Genomic DNA, 25,242 nt, shown 5'->3' with positions numbered 1-25,242 from the left:
GCAAACATATACGTTCACATGCCTGTAGTGTTGAATTATTGAGCACGCTATGCCCAGTCATCTCCTCTGAAGTCAGAGATACGGCAAAGGCATCCTGAATTTTTCAAATTAGCACTGCGGCTGTCGAGTGGGCAGGCAGACGGCTCGTGGACCGAGCACTAGCAGCTAGATGTCTGACTGGGGATGTTTTCGTAGTTGGAGCCAATATTTTCTAACGATTACACCTAATGAGCTATTTACTAACCAAGAGAACACAGTCCAGTGGCAAGACGTATGCAGACAGACAGATTTAAAACAACTCTAAGTTTAAAAAACGTATCTAAACCATTTATTCAGCAATGAAAGCAACGGTCAACATTATCTTTGACCTGAAACACTTTATCACAGACAAACATGCTGAAATTACAATGGACAGTTTTGCATTAATCACCTTTGATTTCACATTCATACTTGTCCCTCTGTAGTTAATCAGTGTAATCTTAGGTATTCAGTGTATCATTAAAGTAAATGTGTTTCACTTTGTAGCCGTTTGTTCTCTGAGGTTAAAGAGAATCAACCTGAGCCATAGTATATCTTGGAAACTAATAATATTCAGCTGGGGAGACATGCAGAGCTCGCTGGTGGTTTGAGGAGAAAAATCTCAATAAAATCAAGGCCAAAATCCGATGTAGCTGGAATTGTTAATTCTACCTGAGATGCAGCATGTCCTTGTTTCAAGGCAGAGAGCAAACGAGCGAGAGAGAGAGAGAGAGAGAGAGAGAGAAAGAGAAAGAGAGAGAGAGAGAGAGAGAGAGAGAGAGCATCAAAAACTGCTGATAAAACCTATGTATCAAATTATTGTTTGTCATTGTTCTTAAATAATCGGCGCAACACGTTGTCGGCTGGCTGACAGATAGAAACATCAGCGACGTCCCTGATGAACAATAGCCTCAAAAAGCTAATTACACTTTCAAGTCTGGCACGATTTCTGTGCTGTCGGAGGGAACAAGGCTGTGATCGCAAAGGAGAAACAACTAATTACTCAAGTTTACGGCTCATCTATTGTCTGCTTTTCCTTCTGTGTTTATCACAGTGTTGCAGAGACTTTGCCCTCCACTCCCAAGTGTGATGCCTCATGCATCAAATTTTTAAGCTATAAATCAATAAAAGATGAATATTAACTTGAGTATATAGCATTTACTTTTGCTTAGATTGTCATCTAAACAACATCAACAATTATATCTTAATCCAACATCCCCCAGTTCAGTGCCACTTTGTGTGTGCTTAAAAGCACATTTACACTCAACGTGAGAAGCGTATATAAACGGACAGTGATTTCTGTAAGTGCTCTGCATTGGTTTGTGTACGTCTTCTAAAAGCTAACGGATAAGAACGAAAGAAGCATTAACATTGCATTTATGTTTCGTGCATAAATAATCCTTAATACTGCTCATCAACTGCATTTGCACACACACACACACGTACGCGCACACGCACACACTGTACTTTTATAAAAGTCAAACACAATCCCAGACACGCTCTAATCAGGAGTTGAGATTTAAACATATTATTTCAGCAGTTAAAGCAGATTAGAGCTTGAAACGGCTGCACACTTTTAAAGTCAATGCTTTTGAATGCACAATACATAACAGATAGTTAGGTAACTGTTCACTGTGCAAAAGCTTGAACCTACTTGTTTTAATGGTTTCAGGTTGAGACTATGCATTTTACAGGCAAACCAATACAGGCTCTGATATGAAGTGTTGACGAATTGAATAAAAACTGCAATTTGTACCAATAACTGGAGCCTGAGTGTTGAGCAAAAAGTGGGAAACATCCTGTCACACATGCAGACAAACATGTTCAAAGGTCCAAGATTTCTCATGACCAACTCTCCTACCTGTGAGAAACTGTTTGGAAATACTAAATTGTCAAGTTACAGTTAAACAGCTAAACTCAGACAGTTATAAAACTGGTTTTATTTTTTAGGAAAAATGTGGTCCATCACACACTGCAGAGGGGAAACTAAGCAGCGCAGCCAGGAGCAGTTTGGTTTGCCCCAATAAAACAGCACAGGGGTCAGCTTTTATTTACTTTGTTAAATTATTTAAAGTCACAACTGGGGAGCAGGTTAAGTTTCAGAGCGCTCAGAGGGCTCGTGTTGAAGGCTAATATTAATGTATGTGCGTGTGTGCCAGATTCAGAGCTTTGCCTTGCTCTCCTCCCTTTGTGCATTCTTTAACCCCCCCCTGTGTTCTGGTGCACTGACCGTCTTTCTTTTGGTGTCAATGGGTTCAGCTGTAACCCCGTCTGCCTAATCTGCTACTCACTTCTTTCTCTCTCTGGCTGTTCATGCCTCCCGGAGCACAGTCTGCCCTCTCACTCGTTCCTCTCCCCCTCTCCCTGCAGCCTCTCTCATCTCTGTATCATTTTGTCTGCATTTCTACACCCCCCCTGGGGTCCGTGCCCTTTATTATTCTTTCATATTGTTTGTTACTGCTACTGCCCCCTGCCTTCGTCTCTGTGGCTTTTTCTCTCTCTGCTCTACTGCCCCTTTCCTTCTCACCGCTCCTGGTCCTGCACATGGAAACACAGACCACAGTATTGGCTCTGAAGTCAATAAGTCAGATGGTCTAGCAGGCACCTGTCACCATCAGCAACACCTGTGCATATGTTCATCTAACCACAAACTGCCTCCTTTAACCTGGTATACACTGAACAGTAGGATATACATTTTGCGTTTTTGGATAAGGCTACTTTCATACTACTACGATTTAGTTCGAAAACACGCATCTGTCCACACAAGCGTTTCGGCTCAGGATCAGTTTTAATTTCTGTCCATACTAACGGACCTGAAAACGCATATCACTTGACTGTTCACGTACATTGCACAGGTAAGCATGTGTGTGCCGGTGTAAACAGGAATTGCTCTAATAAAAGATTGTCACCTATGCATGGAAGCAGTTCTATCTTCGTAAAATGCAGAATTAACTGCGCAACAATTATTAGCAAAGACAGCAGCATTTCCAAACGTCTGCCTACAAATCCAGTGTAGTGTGAATGCCAGGCGTATCTGTAGCCGGCTTCATTCGTTTTTCAAACGATACACAGAAGAGTGGATGTGGCCTGAGAATCTTTGACTGAGGAAACCTCTTTGGCTGATTCAGGAATGCAGGATTGCCAAGAAGAAAAAAAAAGGAAAAAAAAGGTGATTTCTGAAATGTTGACCTTGCAGGGATATGAGATTTGCACCTGGCAGTAACATTACATTAGATTCCACAGATCTCATTCCTATCCTCCTCTGAACTTACACAACTCTGGCTCAGAGCGTCGGGAGCAGTGAGATAAAGAGGTCTGTGTGCTCACATGAACAGCAGAGCATGTATGCGTGCACAAAAGAACTATCGACTGATAACAGAGCAGATGGGGGTTATGAGGCCTCCTCAGCACCTGTGTAACATGTAACCTGTATTGATAACAGACAACCATTGTGGACACGTCAGCAAAGATATGTGTAGCAACAACGCTGGAAAAAGACAAAAAAATACCTGCACTGACGACTAAGTTTCTCAAACTGTACATGATACGGGGAAGGTCCATCATATACGTTATCTTGTTTTACAATGTATATTGTAAAACATACATGCCGTTCCAACTCGTTCAGGCCAGACAGCTGATTAGGCAGCTCAATAAAGCAACAAATAATGATAGTAAATCATTCTCCACGAAGAAAAGTACAGTTTTGACTTTATACATTAAACTGCCAAATGACTCATTATTTTCATCACCTATGCCCAGGTTGTGAATTTCCCCCCCAGTGCAAATCACATTAGTGTTACAAGATTGACGAACATCTTGCTTTATTGGCAGATTGAGAGGAAAGCCGGGAGTCTCACCTTGCAGCCCTCGCAGGCGCTGACACCATAGTGGTACCCTGAGGACTTGTCCTGGCACACGAAGCAGGGTTTGTAGACGCGGGGCGGCGGGGGAGGCGAGGGCGGGCTTGGCACTATCTCTTCTGAGCTGGTACTCTGGGTCTCTATCGCTGTGGAGAAAGGGGGGCAAAACAGAGAGGGGGGTTAGCGAAGAAAAATCAGATTGAGCATTGACAGATGTGGAGCATTAATCAACATCCAAGTCCAGAGAGATGCACTGCTGGCGACATCTTATACAAATTAAAACGAGAGAGGAAGTAACTCACTTTCCAACAATGTGTTTGGGGGAAAAAAAGCTTTAAGAACAAGGACAACTTCTTCATTAGGCGTTTTCAGATCCGCTACAGGAACACACATACATCCAGGGATGATCAAAGCAGCAGTGAAAGCTGCATCTACCTTTTTTTTTTCCTGCTGAAAGTGGATGTTGTGTGTCTGTGAAATACAGATATGAGCTATTTTGCTGGCAAGGTTCAAAGACAGGTTTTCTCATCTGATCCAACCTGAATTTTTGTTTTTATTTTTTAATCGTGCAGGATGAGAGCTTGAAATTATTAAAAGGACAAATTATCATATCATCATCACAAATCGTAAGCAGCAGATACGCCAGAGAAGGCAAAGCTTCCGTCTGCTTCTGACCACAAACTGGCTGAATATATTCTTGTCTTCCTCCAACAACAGATGACATTACCAGACAAACACGAAAGCACTTTGTAGGTGTCCACATTTTGTGCGCTTAAACATGGTAAACAAAGTGGGCTAGGACTGCGGGGTAGTAAACTGCTGCTGTTGGCTTCATGTAATATGTATTGGACTTTGACCTCAATATCCTCTCTGTTACAAAACAAGGCTCTTAAATCATACACACACACACACACACACACACACACACACACACACACACACACACACACACACACACACACACACACACACACACACACACACACACACACACACACACACACACACACACACACACACACACACACACACACACACACACACACACACAGAGAGAGAGAGAGACACACACACACACACACAGAGAGAGAGACACACACACACACAGACAGAGAGAGGCAGAGAGCAGACCAGCACCCTGTGGTCTGTAGGGAAACCAATAAGTGTATTATGCCTGTTTGCAACTCTATGAACTTGAGTCGTCTACCTTTCTGATAAGGTTATTTATTATTCAGGAGGAGAAATTAAAGACTATAAAAACATAAAACATCTGTAAACCTGAAGTATGAGTGTGGCTAAAATAACTTATTAATATAAATATATCTATTCTTAAATTACAAAAAAAATTATACCACCATCTGCCTTCTCAACTATACTATGTGCAATAACCCAAGAGCAAAAATGTTGCTTTTATTGTATTCTCTATCCATCCATCGAATCGTATATTGTTGGGTCAATTGTATCGTATATATATATATAGTATATATATCCTACAGTATTTCATAATTTCTATCTGTGGTATGCTTCTTATCTATATATCGAATCTAACAAATCAAACTTAAAAGGGATGCATGTGTGTATTTCAGACCATGTCCATACAGGTACATTATATGCATGTGTGCATCTTTGCAGCCACATTGCCCAACGCAGCATCATCAGCCCACAGCGGATGTGTAACAATGTCATCTACATTTAAGCAGAGTGGGCTGGTGCAGCACGACCGTACTACAGACGAGAACATTCTCCACATGTGCTTGCACTGGATCTCGACACAACACCCACAAGTGTAATTGCACTCCAACTTAGGCAACATCAAGCAAAGATGAAGTCTCTCTCTCTCACACACTAACACACACACACACACACACACACTACGCTCCAGTTACAGTGTTGGTGTGCAGGTCTCAGCTTGACAATCTCCATGCACATGCAGCAGATGCTGTTGGGGAAGATTACATTCAGAACAACTAAAATAAACCAACCTGATGCCCAGATAGGCTTCATGGAAAAAATAAACGACAAGCAACGAACAGCAACAAAACAAAAATCTAGCCTCTCTGAACAAGCCTGCTATCGCAGCCGTCAGGAAAACATGCCGCATATCCAAGTGGGTTTCAGGTGACGGGGACAGTTAAGCTGAACAGCAATAAAGCTCACATTGCAACACCTTAAAGTGACACCCAATCAGGCCTGGGATATTAAGACATTTCATTTATGAGGCCCAGATGTCAGATGTCACTTTCACACCAGCTACAACCTTTTAAGTTCTTGGTGTAAATGGGCTGATATGGGTCAAGAGTTGAACGGAGGGATTACGGGTTGCGACAGAACTGATTTTTAATATATAAAATGTTAAAGAGAAAAGGCATGCCAGGCAAATTGAAACAATAAGGACCAGAGCTAGGAGAGGTCCCCACTTACTATTTATTTCCAAAAGCTTATTTTTCCATTCAACAGACGTGTTTTGTGAAAATAACTTTTTTGTACAGTAATAGCCAGGGGTAAAGCATTTTTAGACGATGGAGGGAAGAGATGAAGGGAGGAAATAAGGGATGCAAAAACAGAGAGGACTATTATGCTTGAGCAATACACAAAAACACAAAACAGATGAAACTTGAACACACAGGGAGTAAAAGCAAGGCTGCACTACTTTTTCATGTTCCTCTCCCGGGTTTTAATATTCATTTATTTCACACGCACGCACACACATACATACACACAGTCGTGTCTCCATGACTTCAGAGGATATTATACACGACTTGCCAAAACTCTAGTCACTACTCTAGTCACTACTCTAGTCACTACTCTAGTCACTACTCTAGTCACTACTCTAGCCTCAACCTAAACCTGCCTTTACCCTAAAGGGCTTTGCACATCAAGTCTGTAGGAAATTTGTTGGACGGTTTCCAATAAATACAACCTCACATCAACTCCGACACTTTCGTCCATTGTTTGTTTTCAGAGAGGTTCAATACTGCCAAATGCATTCCAGAGAGTTGTTTGAGCCATTTGGGATAATCTAGATCACATAAATTAGTGTTCCTCTATGTAACATGCAGCCTCATTGTTACATGAGAAAAAATACTGACTTGATGTGCAAAGACCACAACGTAAGTAGTGCTTAGTTAACGCAACTGTCCAGATTCAATTTGAAGCCTATGTTTAACTGAAATTACTTTTTCAAAATGGAGGGTCAAATTGTTCGAGGAAAAATTGCAGTGATTTTGTGATTTTGTCTCAACTTCACAAGAGGTTGCGTTTGAGGACACACTGTGGGCAGTTTGCTTCTCATCACCTCTTGCCTCATGCGTTGGCGATGCCATCGTCACACTCATGTCAAACAAATTAAACGTAAATAGAGCAGGCCTTACGTAACATGGCATTTTTTCTCATTAGCAAAAAAATTGCGCGACCACAGAGTTATTCATCCACATTAAAGCTGCCTTCATTACAAACACATAGACAAACAGATGTGACACACACACACACATATACACTCAAAAATGGCATCCATACTGACATTTACGCAGGCTGAGGGCTTTCCTAGAACCATTAGAGGAGCCTCGTTGGACACACAGACACCAACACACACACACACACAGACACACACTCTCTTAATGAGAGCACCCATGGAAATCTGGGACACAAGGACAAGAGTCTGTGAGGGGGCTGGCGACTGTAATTAAATACAATGGCTGGCTTCTGGAGCCCCGTCAAGCTGAGGCATGGAGCAAAACAATGGCAGGCCTGTGGATAGAGAGGCAGCGCGGCTCAGCAGAGAGGACGGAGCTACTTAGCCCTTCAGCAGCCCTCACCGAGGCATTATTCAACACCAACCTGCATCCAAACTCTGATCAACACCAACCATCACTGTCTATTGTGTGCTCCACAAAATCATAAACGCACAAACACTGGAGGAACAGACTCATTCTTGCCTGGAGAGCTTCCCTCGGTATCCTTGCAACATGTTAACACTAGAAAGGAGTGAGTCGGGAGGTTTCCTTGCCAGAGCCCATCCAGTGCTGGCAAAAATCCCTACAGTAACTAATACATGAGCTACAGCTAGAATATCATTCTTTGAGCCAAGAGAGAGAAAACATGAATACACATTAATGCCCTGCTTTGCTCTGGGATACAGGTGCAGGAACCTGCAACCATGAAAATAACGCTGAACGGAAAACAATGAGGATTAACTGATAAGGAATCTACCATAATTACGCGATGAGGTGAAACCCAAACTGTTCAAACCATACTCCCACCACAAGGGTTGTTGTGGTGAACAAGTCAACCAAGTATGTTGTCAGACCAGTCCAGTCCAAAGGCCGTCAGGTGTAACCAGCAAAAACAAACCTGACACTAGAAGTCCATTTTACGGGCAGCTCTGCCTGACTACTTCTGTGGCGGAAAAGGCTTTTTCACATAGTGAAGTATTAAAATGATTATGCTTCTTGTGTTGAATATTCGTATTATTAATTGGTCTAAACAATGCATGCGTTGGCAATAAATTAACAACACATTTATCTGATAATAAATTTACTTAGATTTCTCCTGTGATAGTCACATTTGCACACAAGTATTCTAAACAGGTCTCTGTGTGTGTGTGTGTGTGTGTGTGTCAGGCCCAAGACATCTTAATATCTTAATGTACCATGGTGTGGTGTTCTCAAACTCAGAGCCAAAGCACCGGTGATTTAATTAAGCTCAAGTGTGAGTGGTCTGTAATGCCGCTTTTCAGATTCACTTTACATACATCATGAGCCACAAGTGCACTTAAGGCAGAGCTGCGCTATTGCAGCCACATCCTCCATAAGCAATTACCGCATGGCTAGACTTAAATGGACAAATATGCACAAGACTGAAATGAAATCTATTCTGATGATAAAGTAGCCCGCACTGCACAACTGACATAATATAGCCTGGCAAACATCAGCACCTCAAAGCCATCAAAACCAAAAGTCCACAGACCAAGACACACACGTGCATGCACACACATATACACACATAAGCCCACCGGCTCTTATCAAGCCTCCAGACACTGGGCTGCCGTGGCACAGAGCTGCCGAGTAGTTCTTGAGGTTCAGCTCTAGGTTAGTCCGCTGAGATTTGATTACCTTCATCCCCACTGGTTACTGGGCCCAGCTGTGAAGCATATTAATGAGATTTCACCATCATTAGAGGAAGGCTAACTACATTAGCAGGCTGGCTGGTTTGTGGTAAAGGGAGCTGGAGAAAATGAAGGCAGAGAGGATGAAGGAGGAGAGGGATGGCTTTGACAGTGTCTTTCACTTTGTTGAATCCTACTCAATCACGGGCCATTGTGTTCCTCTGGCTTCTATTAGGTTATTTGGATGAACTCACATACACAAGCGCGCGCACAGACACGCACACGCTTGCCATGATGATGATACATAGAAGAACATATAAAAGTCCATTTTTCTTTCCATGCGGTGAGTGTGCAGGAGAAGAGACACCAGGCAGACCACCATGCCACAGACTGCTGCATTAAGGCTCGCTTTGAAGTCGGCCTAAAATAATGAAGTGGGACGGCCAGTGGAACAGATCCAGGGACAGAGACCGCTTTGCAAGCCCTGGGAGTTGTAGGGCAATGCATCATGCATGTCCATAAAAACGACTGGCAGCGACTTGAGTGCTTTCAGGCTTTATTTCTGTTTTCCCTGTCATGAATGGTAAGCAACAGGGAAACTGATGCAGACGCGCGCACACACACAGACACACAATTACACACACAATTATGCCTTGTCAGCACTCTTAAATTACTGAAGGAGGAAATGGGACTATTTCCTTACTTACAGGAAAATCCTGCTATTCTCTAACAAAGTGTCATAACAGCTCTCTGCTGAAAAGGGATGTGACTCCATTCGCTGCCATTACACAGATTTCTGACAGCGACGCCACGCACGCCATCTGAATGTGAGCCGGGGTGACGGAAGGCATGCGCAATCACACACAAGGCCGGCGTGCACAGACTGACAGCTGTAAGGAGAGCAACAGTGGGGTGTGTTTGTGTTCAAACACAGAGTGTGAACAGTTATTGGATGAGAGAGGGGGAGGAATCTGGTGGCAGGGTAGACAGGCATAAGTGAAAACACACACACTCATAGGGGAAGGAGAGCCCGTGGAGGTTAACATGAGGCAAGAGAGCAGACAGCGAGCCTCACGCCTCCTGTATTCACTGTAACTGAATCCAGGCTTTCCAACCCCGATCTCCCGCCACTTTCAGCCTTCATCTCCCCCTTATTCCTGCCTGGCCCTGTTACTGAGCCTGACAGTTTTCGATTCCTAGTGCTTTCTACAATCCTATGCAAGGCAGAAAGTCTCTTGAATCCTTCCCTCTATCCTCTACTTCCTTTGAGGGACAGTGAGTCTCAGATTGGACAGTAGTTGCCAAATCAGATTTCTTCATACATATCATACACTGAGCTGAAATTACAGGTCCAGCCTCGACGGTGCAGTCTACCTTCTTTGTGAAGGCTGCATACTTACAGGGTTTCACAGTAACAACGATAATAAGAGGAAAAGTAACAGCAGTGGGAGAACAAAATAAATTTGCAGCAAGTAAGACAACTTCTAAGAGAGTCACAACACATTTTTTAATTTACACATCTGACACTATGACTTTCCTGGTGTAAACACGAGATGGGCATAAACGAACTGAGCTTTAATCTGATTCTAATATAATTTTCCATCGCAAATTACACTTCACTTCCACTTAAGGGAGCATGCTTTGGTCTACATTTCACAGAAATGACAGCCGAGGGTTTCGCAACCATTGCAGATATTAAAATTTTGCACAGGGAGCAGAAATGAATGTGACAGCCTGAGTTCTTTAAGGGCTCTGCAGTCTATGTTTGAAGGCTAAACTGAGTCTGAAACAAAATTTTGATGGATAGCGCTCCAAATTGGGGCCAAATAACTCCCCTGTGTAGAGGGTTGCGGCAAGAAAAACACATACGCAAGTGATAGATGAGGGTCCGAGCAGAGGCCGAAGGGCAAAGTGCTGCAGTGTAAGGAGTCTTTCTTGCCTGTTACGACGATCCCCCCCCTCAGCACCAGGAAACGGTGGTGTTTGTATTTGGCCAGGGGTGGAGAAAACACCAGGCTGTGTTTAGATTTAGTAATTTATGTCATCTTTACATCTGGGTAAAATATGGCGAAACATGCATTTTCCCCCTTGAGCACTTTAAACAACCAACAAAAATGAATATGTTTGAGCAAAAGTGTACATTTGCCTGTTCATATAATTGAGGCGCATGTCGGGGGATATCTGCTCTGTGTATGTGCAGGATTCTCGTTTGTGTTCTTGTCTCAGTGAGGCCTGGTTTTTAATCAGCCCAACGGCCCCCACCATGTTCCCAAGCCCTTCTCCAGGGGCTCAAGATAACTTCCCTCTCTACGCTGCCTGGCCTATGAAATAACAACACACCAGGTTTTCCTATCACCGCAACTCCGGCATATGGAGACTGGAACTGAGAACATGTGTGGACAAACTAGAGAATGGGGGTGGGGCGGCAAATAATCAAGCAGATGGCAAAGGTGAGATCTACGGGGTGCTCAAGACTTTGAGCGGCAACTCCAAGTTAACCAGTGTGTCTGTTCTGTACTGCCACATGCTAGCCCTTAGCTATGAGTTTCCTGACAAATACAGTGTGCAGAGGTTGTCTAAACCACAAATAAATGTCATAAATCTGAAGAGGAATCCAATGTTTATGGATCTAATTGGGGGGGGGGGGAACATAGAAAATCGAGTGAAGACAGCTTCATTGCAGAAAAAAAAAATCACAAGTTCCCGTGGCAACAACACTCCCCTGCAACACAGAGTAACACGGTGCAACTTTAGCCAGCAGCTGTCTGTGTCTGCTGACTGACAGTGGGACTATGCGAGCTGGCACTTGCTCCGGGCGACTGCAGATATTTGGCATGAGCTGATGGTGTGGGACATGGTGGTGGGCACAAGGGGGCAAGAGGCGACCCGTGTTGACCAGAGGATGCCAGGATGTGGACAGTCGCAGCTGTGTGTAACATACATGTTATCCTAGAAGGTGGGCACTGAAAGAGCATGTGTGAGTGTGTGTGTGTGTGAGAGAGAGAGAGAGAGAGAGAGAGAGAGAGAGAGAGAGAGAGAGAGAGAGAGAGAGATAATGTGACAGCTCGTGGAGTTTGTGTTTTTCTTGAGCAGGGATAAATGTCCTCATTATGGCCATTGAGGCCAGACAGAATGATTCGTCACAACAAAATATCTAAAGACAGGAGTGTAAACTCAATTGGAGATGCAAGCCAATGATTAGCGAGCGTTTTCCGTGGCTAATCCAAACAATGAATATAGGCAGTGTTTGCCCACCGTGGACCTGCCATTATGAATTTTGGTTAGGAAGCAGATCACACGCGGCTGTGTACAATCAATTAAGTGACATGAATGACCTACTTTAAGGCTGTGGCCACATTAATACCTTTTAGTTTTAAAATGCATCACTCTTTCCCTATTTAAGAGCTGGAAGGAGGGTAATGTGAGATGCAGGAGGAGACAAGTCGCAAGAGGAACAGGGGATTATAAAGGGGGGCATCTAAGGAGAAAGAGGAGCTGAGTGACACACTTACTGGAGGACGATGACAGGCAAGACAAACAACTTGCAAGAAGGCTGCAAATAAAAGCTGTGCATGCAGGCATGTTAGCTCGTAGACAGTGTTCAGAGTGAGAAAAGGAGAAAGTGTAAACACAGCATAAACTCCCTCGGTCAACTCTCTCAGGGTGAATTACTACACCCTTCCCGGAGTGACTTACAGCTGCGATACCTCATGACACATAATTCAAGATCAAGGTTGGTGGATCAAGTCATTGGATCATCGCGCGCATGTGCACACACACACGCGCACACACACGCACGCACACGCACACACAAAACTGTTAACTGCTCTGACCGAAAATGGCCTCATAAAACATTAAGCCTCTCTTGGTTAATTATAGAGTTGTGCGTGAATGAATTACTGTGTGCATGCTTTTTCCCTCCTGCGATAACAGACTACACTCAAGCATATTAGGAGCAGGAATATGTCTAAGAAATACTCAACCTGGGCAGAAACTCACCATGTGGGCTAACAAAATCCTTGAAGGTATAGTTGTCTAACTGATGTTCTTCCATTTCAGAGAGTGCAACAGGCAAATAAGCTTCAATTCCCATTATTCCCGTAAAGTCCAAGGTCAACTTCATAACAAGCAACCAGTTATAAGGAGTCAAAGGATTAAAGGTCTACAAATAATCTGGTGCTGGACAAGATATATAAATGTTCAGAGAACAGGGTTTGTGAGGTTTGTCTATAAAGAACACTGCAGTTAAATGATTTGGGACAGATGATCTGCATTAGTAGAGAAATCATAAACACTTTTCTGCCCTCAGCATTTACAAAAAATCACAGGTGAAGAAATACTGGAAACTGCATTAAATACACCATGATTTATTCCGCTGGCACTGAATTTACATCCATACCCATTAACCGGACGTATTCATCTTTAATGGGCTGAGTGCCACACACAGGGCCTCAGTAGCCCCTTTCATCCTCAGATCCCGCGGCCATTAAGACGACCCAAGCTTCATGCTCCCTTTGCTTGTTTACAAAAACAAGCTGGCATATTGCCAACCTGGTGTATGATTACAGATAGTATGCTGGAATTTGTGACATGACGGATGGTGTGTTCTTACCTTTTGTACACAGCGGCAAGGAAGAATAAAGGCGCGACCTTCCCGCCTTGAACAGGCTATGTAAAGGGGGCTAATGTTTGAAAAGCCAAAGGCCCCTCACAAATGCTTATGCTCGAGTGTTTGCTCTTAACTCACTCTAACAGAGAGGTTATCTGCCCATTGATACCCACTAATCCAATGTGACTGCCAGCATTCATGGCCCTCCGTTCTTAAGCGCATATTCAACAGAGTAGGAAGAGGGTCATAAATATGGAGGGGAGCAGAGAGCTATTTGCATCATAGCACTGAAATGGACTTGAAGAAGCCAGGAGGTGGTGGAAAGAAAAAAATGGGAAACAAGGGATCAAGAGAAAAGTGTAGAAAGAGAAGAGGCTCATGAGGATCTGGGGTAGAGAAGAGAGGGATCACCAGGGACAGGCTTTGTCATGTTAAACTGCCCCTCTCGACCCATGTTCTTTCCCCTCCTCTCTGCCTCTCTGTGGATAACACAATAGTCAATCACAGGGGAATAGATTACAAGGGTTTGATCTCCTCAACTTCAGAGAAGGAGAATGGCACTGGAAGTGGGGGAGAGGTCGCAAGTGCAGCGTGTGTGCGTGACTCGCGTGTGTGTTCAACAATGCTAAAATAAAGTGGCTCCTCGTCAGGGCTGTTTCTCTTAAATCCAGAGCCTCATTTGGGTTTGTCACTTCATGTACTTGTCAAAATGAGTTAGAGCTAATAGTAAAACACACTTGTAATTTACCTCTCCCTTCAAGCCTCGACAGGGTTGACGTGCATTCCTTTACTGTACACGAAACCCATAATGCCACTGGTTCCCCTTCATAAATTAGCTCTGAGTACCAATGCCAGGAGCTCAAAACATATTATTGTGGAGGTAAGTGGAGGTATTTGCAAGGTGCGGACAAGTAGACGTAAGCAAGTGAGGTGATTATCCCGTCGCTACTCTGTTTCAGAGTTCAGAAATGCTGGGACACGGGGGGGTTGCTAGGTCAGCGAAGGGGTTAAAATGGCCTAAAGACCCCTAGGAGACAGCTGACATATTTAGAATAGCGAGATGCAGAGGAAAATAAGCTAGCTGCACATCGATGAGACAGTCACTGACAAAACAACCCCTTTAACTGTCCGTCATTCAAACATATATGGACGTTACTCTTTAGATTCCAAGGCTGAAATTGCCGTCTCTAACTTGGCTGCACACCTGAACAGAGTCCTCGCTGTATTGCAAGATGGCTGAATCCACCAAAGACGACAGTGGTAGCTTTAAACAACTTCGCCTCAACACTGCGGCGCCGCCACTGCTCCTCTACTCATGCCCCCTAATGATGACTGATGACACACATTTGATTCCGCTGTCTGATGTGTAATGTCAGGGGGCTCCTTAGTAGAAGATTTGGGCAGGGCAGGGGGAGACCGGGTGGGCGGGGGAGAGGCAGACTCGTTTGTCTTCAGTGTCAGCGCAAATGCAAAAAAAAAAAGGGAGAAAAGAATAGGAGTGAGGTGCTTGTCGATAGCACCAGGAGGTTAAGTTTGCTCCATGCTTAGGAAAAATGGCTGATGAAAGCAGGCAGAGTCATCAAGGGGACGCAGTGGGATGTTACTAGAATTTAATGAAGGATATGTTTAGCTTCCTCGACTGTAATTTGTGCTTCTAACTTCTCTCTGTGTCTCTATGTGTGTATGTGTGTATGTGTGTATGTGTGTATGTGTGTGTGTGTGTTGTCTATGCCGCCACAGACACTAATTTCCTGCATGGATCCCTGACCTTTCAGTGTGGCCTGGGGGGAGCCATTTGATCACAACGCACACGTACACACACACACACACACAAAACACACCACTTCCTGTGATGCGGCAGCCCACCAGTCAGTGGACTGACTTTTCGTGCGACTATGTTGATCTTCCATAACGGTGTCTAAACAGATGGTCTCTCACATAGAATAAAATGTCTTGTATAATTGGGATACAAACATTTATGTTGACTATTTTATTGGTCAGATTTTTCGCAGAAGCATTGGCCTGTTCAGATATATTGACAAAGCTAAGAATAAAAACACTGGTTTATTGATTTTGTTATGGGTGCCATTCATCACTACAATTCTGGTTGCAAGTTATGATTAATTGACGTCAAGACGTTTATTACTAGTTTTTTTTTTATTTGCTGAATATGACACCTTCAAAAATGACCTCAATATATGTAAGTCAGTGTGGATTCACGCTTAAATAACTCAGCAACTTTGATTTTCAAGGAGTGAACTAACAGAGCAGCCTATTATTTATAAGGAACATGAAAGAAACACTCCATGTGTGTCCATGTGGAAGAGTTAAGCATGCCTCCACTGTCTGTAAGTGCAAACGTGTGTGTGACACATACTAGTGTAAAAAGACAACATGTATGTTTGCATGCATACAGGACTAAGCATGCTTGCTTATGAACACACTAGTAAGCACGCCTGCCAAAAACAATGAGTGGACGTAACCTGAGCTGAGCCCCCAGGTAAGCCTGGTGTTAACACTCCCACTTCTCCCTCCACTCCTCTTTCCCTCTGGGGTCCATTTAACCCTGGCTGGCCTCTGCCGACTGCTCTGCCGTCTCTTGGCCTCGTGACCGGGGCCTCATTATGACCCTAGGGTCGACTGGGTGCCGTATATTGCGACCCAGTTCCACTGTGAGCAGGAATGCACGCCTCTCCCAGTTAACTCTGTCCATTACGCTAAGTGGGGCTCATCAATTATTCAGCAGTTTCCAATGTATAATTCAGGGGATTAGGGGGACTGTCATGAATGGTGACACACACAGGTAAGGAAAGAGTACGGTACTTTCATTTCAAGTTCATTGTAATATTGCCGTCTGCTAGGCAACATGACACATCATAGTGTGTTGAGAGGGGAGCTGGGATGGAGCAACAATACTAATGTCAATCTGTAATGAATAAATAAACAGATCGGAGAAAGAGAGGATGAACAATTAGTGTAAAGACAATTAAGTGATTGGGGGTCACAGGGAGGTATAAAATGACAAACTGATAAAAAGAGAGTCTGCAATGCAGGAGAAGCGAAGAATGGTTGTAAAAAAATTTTTAGAAAACCAAATGTGATGCAGACATGAAGATTAAGATATTGCGTGTTTTTTTTTTTACTACTCTAACACATTTTGATTTAAAAATCACACTGATTTCAAGAGAGCAGCAGAGAAGAGAAAATTAGGGCAGAGAATTAAAAGTGAAAGAAGGCAGCTTCCCAGTGCTATACCCCCTCCTCCCTTTGCTGTGTAGGCGTAGGTCCTAGGGGAGCCACCGACGTTAATACAGTTATTAAGCCTCTCCACTGAAGCCTACTCCACCTCCTCAACCCTCAGCATCAAGGAGCTCTCTCTGCCTGCCAGGCAGCGGGGCTAGCTTGCTTGCTTCCACAATGAGATCAAACAGTCCCAAGTAGGCCAGCTCAGGAGAAGCCGGTGATGAAGCTTCCCGCTGAGCAGTGAGGGCAGGTGGGGTTGGGTATGTCAAGCCCAAGGAGCATCCCAGCAGGCTTTAGAGAATTTGGAAGGGAGGGGAGGGGACCTTCAACCTTGCTGCTATTCTTCCTTCCCTCCTTCCTTCGCTTCCTTTCCTGCCTCTTTAAAGTCAGCTGACCAAGATTCCCATGCATCTCCTCCTGGCGTTGGGGATTACAACCATGAAAGGCTTTAGCAAGCATATGTGCAGGAGCGGATTTCTTCTCTTCATAGCTTCAGGATGTATGTAGCTATGGAGTTTGATTAGAGGTGAGCAGGGAAGCCCGAGCTGGGTAACAGCATGGGCTACATTTTTTTGTGAAGCCACGATAACCCTCTCTCGGTGCAAGAGGGGACCTAATTTATCACCACTCCGGCAGAGGGACGTGTATATGTGCATGTGTATAATGGCTGGAGTACATCCATTCCATAATTCACACTGGGGATATAAGACTAGGGTTGCTACACTTGCCTGTATCTGGAAAGAGAAAAATTGGGCAGCGATGCAGATTGCATGCAAGGTATGTAAAAAGCACTTGGTGTCTTTGCATTAGTGTCACGTCCATCCTGCATTGTTTAACCTCTGGAGCGCTAAAATGTCTCTGTTTTGAGTCAGATAAAAACTGATGAGCCTGGTCCTTGATGGCATGGCAACTGGACAACACACATTAGGGTCATTGTAAAAACTGTGGGAAACCTGAGATTATACAAAGCTTTGTCTCATCATGACACTTGATACAAAATAAAGAGATGAAAGAAGTAAAAAAAATGGGTAAAGAGAAGGGAAAAGATGCTATAACATGCTAAATAGGACGGGGGATATAGGTCATCCTGTAACAGACTCAATTTGCCAACACTGGCCTGTTGGCAGCCTCTGGATGCAGGCCAAGTCTCCATCAGTCATACTAGAACACTAATAATATCAGTCACCCAGCCAAGCAAGCCCCCCCCCCCGTCACCTCGTCTGTCTTGTGTCTCCCTTTACACATTTCCTTGTTCTCTATCCTCCCCAGTCGCTTTCCGTTGCTTTTTGTTCAAAAGGAGAAAAGGGCAAAAATCCAGAGGCCAAAAATGACATTAAATCCACTAAAAGGCTCCACAGAGATTATTGTTTGAAAATGCCAGCTCTCCTGGAGCCCCCCCCCCCCTCTCTCTCTCTACTCTCCTGGTGCCTGAGACAAACCACATCCCTCCCCTCTCTCCCTCTCTCTGTCGTTTTCTTTCTGCTGAGAGGTGCTGACAGCCTAGACACAATAATCCAGCTCCATTGTGAAACCGCCACAGTGGCAGCGGCACTGTGCAAAGGTTTCCCACATATGGCGCGAGGGCAGAGCAGGGTGTCACGTCGAGGCGGTGGCACAGAACAGCACTGTGACAAGCGAAGGGGCTGGTCACTGTTACTACGCGGTGCCATGCTGTGTAACTTGACAACTGCGGTTCAAATTGTTGGCACCTTTTCGATTAGTCAGCTCTCTGACTGGAGCAGAGGCAGAGAGGAGGATAAATCCTTGCTGTGAATGTAGCCCCTGTACTTATCATTTGTATCTTTACAAAACAGAGCAGAGTCTTCTTCCTTGGTCACATTGTTGTCATCAGAGCACAAAATCAATCAAAAGGGTAAAGCACTAAGGCTGTATTGTGAAATAGTCACGTAAGAATAATTTAGTCATCTCTTTCCCACCATCCCTTCATCTTTTTCGCCAACTATAAAAAGCATTCCTCAGGCTACAGTAAAAAATTCTGTGGATTATCAGAATATTCTCGCTCCACTCTAAGTCCAGCATGGCTGCATATTTCCTTATCGGCCTGCCGCCCTTATCCAATCTGAGGGAACATCCAGGCCAGTAGGGCTTTTAAAAAAGATTACTAGGAATGAGGCATCAACTAAGACATTTTTGTGTCTGGTTTCATACAGAGAAGAGGGCCCATGCCATCCTGATGGCTTTATCTCCGTATCTCTCCAAGAGCATTATCTCCGTATTTGAAAAATTCATAAAACACTAGTAGGTCACCAACTTAACCCTACCAGGTCTCTTACCCTAGCCAAGATGGTAGCCTATTTATTTGTCGGAGAACAATGAGTGCTCCACTGAATCTGACACGACCACTTCATTATTGTGATATCTACCTAGCAACTATCTCTCTCTCAGCCGAGGTACTTCACCAACAATGGCCCAGATAACACACTACAGGTCGCAGCAGAGGTTAGACAATGCACCACTCTGTAAAGAAAGGGGCTTCCTGATATCAGGATTCCTCCCTTTCAACACACAGAGGCTCCATTCATAACAAACAGGATCCAGTTGTTTCAGTCTCCTCTCAATCACCTCTCTTAACCTACACGTGTTCGGAGCTGCTCAGCTACAGGGCATCTCTTGGATCACAGAATACTAATATCACAAACAGGGTTACAGGGAACAAGTGGCCTGTAACCTGAGCCTGTCTGCCTACTTCAGTCTAGCATGTTGTCCTATCCATCACTATCCAGCAGGACACTCTTCCCACCTCCGCCGTACTGTTGGGAGTCTATTCCATCCCTGGTCCCAGGTGGGCCTTTAAGAGTCAAATGTCATAGGCCAGGCTCCAGCCAGACACTCAATGAGTATGAAATGATTCAGAGGAGCTGTGGGAAAGAGACGATAGAGGCGTCCAGACAGACTGAGCTCCAAGTCATCAAATGGGACCTGACTGAACCAGGTCTGATCGGGCCTGGGCAGGGATCAAAGAGGGGAGGATACACAATATGGATATCTAATGTTACTTTAGAAGGAAGCTTCCATAAATCAAGAATAAAACAGAGAGGGTTTGTCTACCTCCAAAAACTTGCCTTGTTTGCACCCTGGAGGCCTGTTAAAGACACCAACACCAGGTATTACGAGAGCCAGGCAAATAAGGACTCTGTCTATTAACTGTAGTTAGATCATCTGAGAAACTGAAACAAGTCTCCTATCTTAGGAGTTGGGCCTGCTACCTCTTTAAAAGCACAGTTGTAGCCGAGGGGACTTTGTTTTGGTGTGCACAAATAAATAAGGTAGGTTTGTGTGATTCAGAGCCCCCTCTCTTTTATTCTGGCAGGAAACACAAACATGAGCAAAGGCAGAGTGTGCTCTCTTGCTCCTTAGTTAACAAAGCTGACTGAGACGGCAGCAACACGGTGCTATTTTTTGCCCAGACGGCAGTAGAACTGCCAGCCTCTTGTATTTTTAGCATACTAACCTCTACCCTATTTTCACGGTTATCCCACTCTCTAAATAGGAGGGCATTCCATTGTAGTGTGTGTGTGTGTTTGTGTGTGTGTGTGTGTGTGTGTGTGTGTGTGTGTGGCTACTTGAGGTGTACACAGTTGCCTTCCATGAGATGTTAACACAGTTCCCCAGGGGCAGACTGGGGATGAGTGTGTTGGTGGAAGCAGAGGTTCTGTGCTTTGGCCTAGAGCTAGTGGCCTGAGAGCGAGTGTGGCTGACTGCACAGGAGAAACAGAGGCAGCCAGTGGTCCTCTGCAACTGATGAAACAAGGCAACTTTCCATGTAATCACTCTATATATAGCGAATGCCGGCAAAAGGGGGGTTGGAGGGCAGGAAATCTTGTAAAATATGAGGAAAAATTAGGGCAGGCGAGCATTAAAGATTAATCGTGACACTGACTGCCCTGCTCGGGGTTGCCATGTGGAGAATGCCACCATGGAGATGGGAAACCGAGAGGGAGATAGAGATAAAGTGGGGGAGAGAAAGGAGACACTTTGGGAATGAAAATGGCTCGCAGATGAATTCTAGGGTGATGAATGTCGCTGGTTCAATACCCAGATGAATTTATGTGTGCTCTATTATGAGAGAGTGGGGATGAAACATGGGAGATAGGGCTGCGAGATGGGAAGGGGGGAGAGACAGAGAGAGCCCCCTCTCAGTGTGCTGCTGAGCTAGCCATGCAGAGCCCATAGCGAACAAGCCATCTGTAGAGATAAGTAAAGAAGTGATTACAACAGGCCCAGCTCAATTTCTGACAGTTGATGCTTGACTGCCCCCGTAGAGCTGAATTGATTTAAATGAAGAAGCTATGAATATTTTAGAGGGGAGAACCTCCCTTTAACCTGAAGTGTTTCGACCCCCCCCCACAGACACACACACACACAAACACTATTGTGTGTATATACTGAACACAAACACACACAAACCTATGTAACAATACTAACTCAGGTGAGAATGTAATTATTGATAGGGAGATTACAGCTCCATGTGACAATGTGGCAATCAGCTGCCTTCTTTAAGCCTGATGAATCAATGACACTGCCTGGATCTTTTCTGCCTGCCCTGCTTTGTTCATCAAATTGAGCTTTGCAGTGTACACCGACCCTTGTTTGGGGATCTAGCGTCAAACCAACCTGGTGTACATTGCTCTCTGACTGATGCCTCCGGCTAATTCTCTCTACAAACAAGCTGGGGCCCATCGGTGGGTTTGAGCGTGTTCATGTGTACACATAAAAAAATGCCCCAACAAAAGTATGCTGAATTGCATTGACATTGCAATATGTCATCACTAGGAGAAAATAACACTTGCTAGTCAGCTATAGCATTGTTTGTGTGTGTCCAAGAGGCAGTTGTTCTTCCAGTGTTTGATGCGATGGACCACACCCACTTATTATGCTTTGAAAAAAAATTACAACGATCACTATCACACAAAAGCAGGTCTGTCTGTTGGTCCTGTTAACCTTGTCCCGTGGTGAGCATCCATGTCCGAAGGCATCTCTATTTAGTAAACGATGAATTGCATTAAAAACGGCACCAACTGCTCTGGTGGGTGGTGGCTCGCTGCCATTTTGGGAGCGAGTGATGGCAGGTTGTGAAATGCTGCCCTGCGGCCTTTCCCAGGAGAGTGGCGGCAGCGGCACTGAACTCCCTTCACCTTTTGACATTACAAACATACCTTGATGACAAAATGTGTTATTGATGTTCACCTGAAGGTGAAAGCAGAAGGGTTTCTGTGGACACACGGCTCTCTCCCTCAACCACACACACTTTGCTGTGGCGTTCCAGGTGTTCATGCTACTAAATCCCTGTCGCCAATGGCTGAAAGGGGTGAGGCCGATGTGGTGCAATACAAAGCCGGCTTGACACTTCCCTTGAACAGGGGACCTTGCCTAAATGCTGTCCATCCATCCTGCCAGTTCCATCAAGTTGGGATCAACAAAATCCCAGGAGGAACGATCCGCTCTCTCATCCGTCTGTCCATAAACCACTGATGTATATGGATGTTTAAGAGTATGCAGAAAATGTTATAACGCTCAGGGACATGGAATTGACATTAAGTACAAACACTGCAGTGTATTAAGAACTGGGATTTGAATTACTGCTTCGGGTCAACCAAGTCACAAGCTGTAATTTTACTGAAGTTGTAAGCAGCTTTGCCAAGAAATCCTGAGTGGATTGATCAAGAAAATACATTTGGTACTCTATGTTCTGCCATCATAGGTGACCCTTTACTCTTGCTGTTTACAACAGCAACCCCCCTTCACTGTCAGAAACTGACAGTACTCAAGCCAAGTCTGTTCCGGGACAGGACCCTCTCTGTTTATTCTACGTTGTTCGTGTTTCTCCCAATTCTCAGCACACGCTTGCCAAATAAGATCTGCATATATAAATAAATAGGGGGAGGAAGTGATATTCTCAGTTCTTTCGCAAGGCCAACACCAATCTGCTGGCCTGCACAAAGTCCAAACGCATCACCCAGTTTTCCGTGTTGCTGCCTAGCAACATAAACATGCTCTTGTTGTGCTGTCAGATGCTGCAGCCTCTCAAAGGCCAAAAGAGAAACCACATGGGTTTACGCTTCACCGGCAAAGCTCAAACTTTCTTGTTTTTTTTCTTTGCACAAAAATCCACTCATTGCCCAAAATTGCTTCTGCTTTTACAGCCCTTTTCACTGAAAAACAATAAAATACCATCTGGTTTTTCTTGGGCCTCATCTCCTGCTAGGCAAAAGGAATTATGCACTTAAATACCATGAGTCAGATTAAGCTACCAGTTGCCGGACCCACAGACACACTCAATGTCCAATAGCCCACTTGGCATGCCCTGTCCTTTGTAGACAAACTAGCTAAAGCTGGCTCTTCTCTTCTCTCTTATGGGACCCCCAAAAGATTGCTTTTTTTCATACTGTAGAGAGCCTGGGGAAAGGAAAAAAAAGAGCAAGAAGCCTGTACACTAGTGAGGGTTTGAGCCCACCATGCAATCCCTCTTTCCTTCATACCCCCATTTTTTAGTGTGTGACAGTCATGTGAACAAGGCCATGCACATTCTTTCATGCATGAGCCCATAATTGCTGTAAAGATTCTGAAAGGCGCTCAGTGAAAAATCAAGTGTGTTTAATCTGCAGGGTCAGGGCCTTTTCACCATAAAGATTTAGCATTGTTTCTCTGAAGATAACCGGATTACAGGTGTCTGGCTGTCTCTGCCTGTGTATAAGCAAACCTGTGCAGACAACAGCAGCATGAAAACAGCCAAAAAACTAAAGTTGCAGCATCTTTAAGGAGCTACTAAAGTCAGGGATAAGGCCGCCATATGACGTGTGCCCGGCCATTTAATGGGTTCGGGAGGCTGTTTTAGGCCAGATCGACTGAGGCGAAGATGTCACTGAGTGCACTCTAAGAGCCAGAGAGCTCGTCTGCAAAGCCTATAATGAAAAGTTAGATCCAACGTGGAGAGGTTAAAAAAAAAAAACAGAGGACCAAACAGGGAAAGCGATGAGGAGGTTAAAAAAAATTTTAAACTCCACCAGCAATCTGTTTTCTAAACCCACGTGCAGAGGATGAGAGCACTGTCTGTGAAGTTAGTATTATAAGGGGAAAAAAAGACCAGGAAAAGATAAAGCCAGCAGATGTTTTTGGGATTGCCTCGTGCTTTTGAGCCTGGCTGGTTTGGAATCCTGCTTAAGAAAATGAAAATCTTGCTCCGTTTTGCCTGTTGTGTTGCTTTCTGTCCCAATGATCCAATAAGCCTCCGAGCCACGTGATGACACTAACGGATGTTGTGCCTCTCTCTACTCTACAACCCCCTACTGCCACTGCTCCCTGGTTGTGCACTAAATTTTTCATTACATTCAAGCAGTAAGGCAAAGAGCAGATATGCCACCACCATGCACCCAGCCAGCCTCCCAACCTACAACCCTGACGCTCAGCCAAACAATGTGGAGTCGAGTGAGGGATCAGAGGTCTTTTCCTGGGCCTACAACCACCCGCCACACACAAACACACACACACAAAGTCTCTCTCGGACAAGCTCACATGGTTTGAATCAATGCTGCCACTAGAGCTCTTTAGTGAGCCAGTTTGATAAATATTATCATGCCCGCTAGATATCTGCATGGAACAAAAATGTATGCGAATTGTCCCATTAGTCGAGAGGAATTTCTAATCTCATCTGACTTTGAAAAACAAGCGGAGAAATAAAGAGAAAGGGAGGGAGAGAGATAGAAAGACTGCAGCGCAAACATAACCATTTTTTATACGCTTTTGTTGTTACTGCCAAACATCAGAAATTCCTGTTTAAAATTCCCCTTTGTCATGTGTTTCTATAGTCTGGAGACGAGGAGGAAATTGGCCCTTAAGAGCCTGTGGAGATTCCTGCCTTTTTACGCTCCTTCAGCTGTGAAAGACAACAGAGCTATCTCTTCTTTAAAGGCCCGCTCCGAGATTTTTGCAGTGCAGCTCCTTTGAGGTAAAGAATGAGGATGGCCTCTGTGATACTTTGTTGTTACAATAAAAGTCTCTTTTTTGCAGCAGCTACAGTATCAGTGGGTCTGAGATATCCCCTGGCCGGGCAGAGGTGGAAAACTACACACCAAAGAAGGACATGTGCACACCAAATCACTTATCCAATCTAAGTCTTACTGAGATTTATAAACCACCATGCTATTTTTAGACTTGATGGGCAGCCTGTCATCCTCACTGCTGGGCACATCAGCCAAACAAAAATATTTTCTGGAAGATTATGGGTTTAAATATTTATTCCAATATTATAATGTGTGACACAACAAAATATTTGTTCAAAATGTGATTTACAAACAACAATTTTAAAATAATTCTCACAGCACACTGTTAGAATTGTTTCTCCAGCTTGATTTAACATTAATCGCTCGTTAAAAATACATTTAATTCGG

General features: G+C 44.3%; 1 protein-coding gene across 8 annotated transcripts in view; it reads right to left on the bottom strand.

The window, feature by feature from the left end:
* Nucleotides 1-25,242, bottom strand: part of raraa (retinoic acid receptor, alpha a) — a 143,996-nt gene that overhangs the window by 12,075 nt on the left and 106,679 nt on the right. For all 8 annotated transcript variants that reach the window (XM_053413620.1, XM_053413619.1, XM_053413622.1 and 5 more), the window contains one exon: nucleotides 3,876-4,024. In XM_053413620.1, the coding sequence (XP_053269595.1) occupies nucleotides 3,876-4,024 (149 nt within the window). The remainder of the gene's footprint in view (nucleotides 1-3,875; nucleotides 4,025-25,242) is intronic.

This window comes from Pleuronectes platessa, chromosome 21, assembly GCF_947347685.1.
Source record: "Pleuronectes platessa chromosome 21, fPlePla1.1, whole genome shotgun sequence".
In the NCBI taxonomy this organism is placed as follows: Eukaryota; Metazoa; Chordata; class Actinopteri; order Pleuronectiformes; family Pleuronectidae; genus Pleuronectes; species Pleuronectes platessa.
This window is presented reverse-complemented; position numbering and strand designations above follow the sequence as displayed.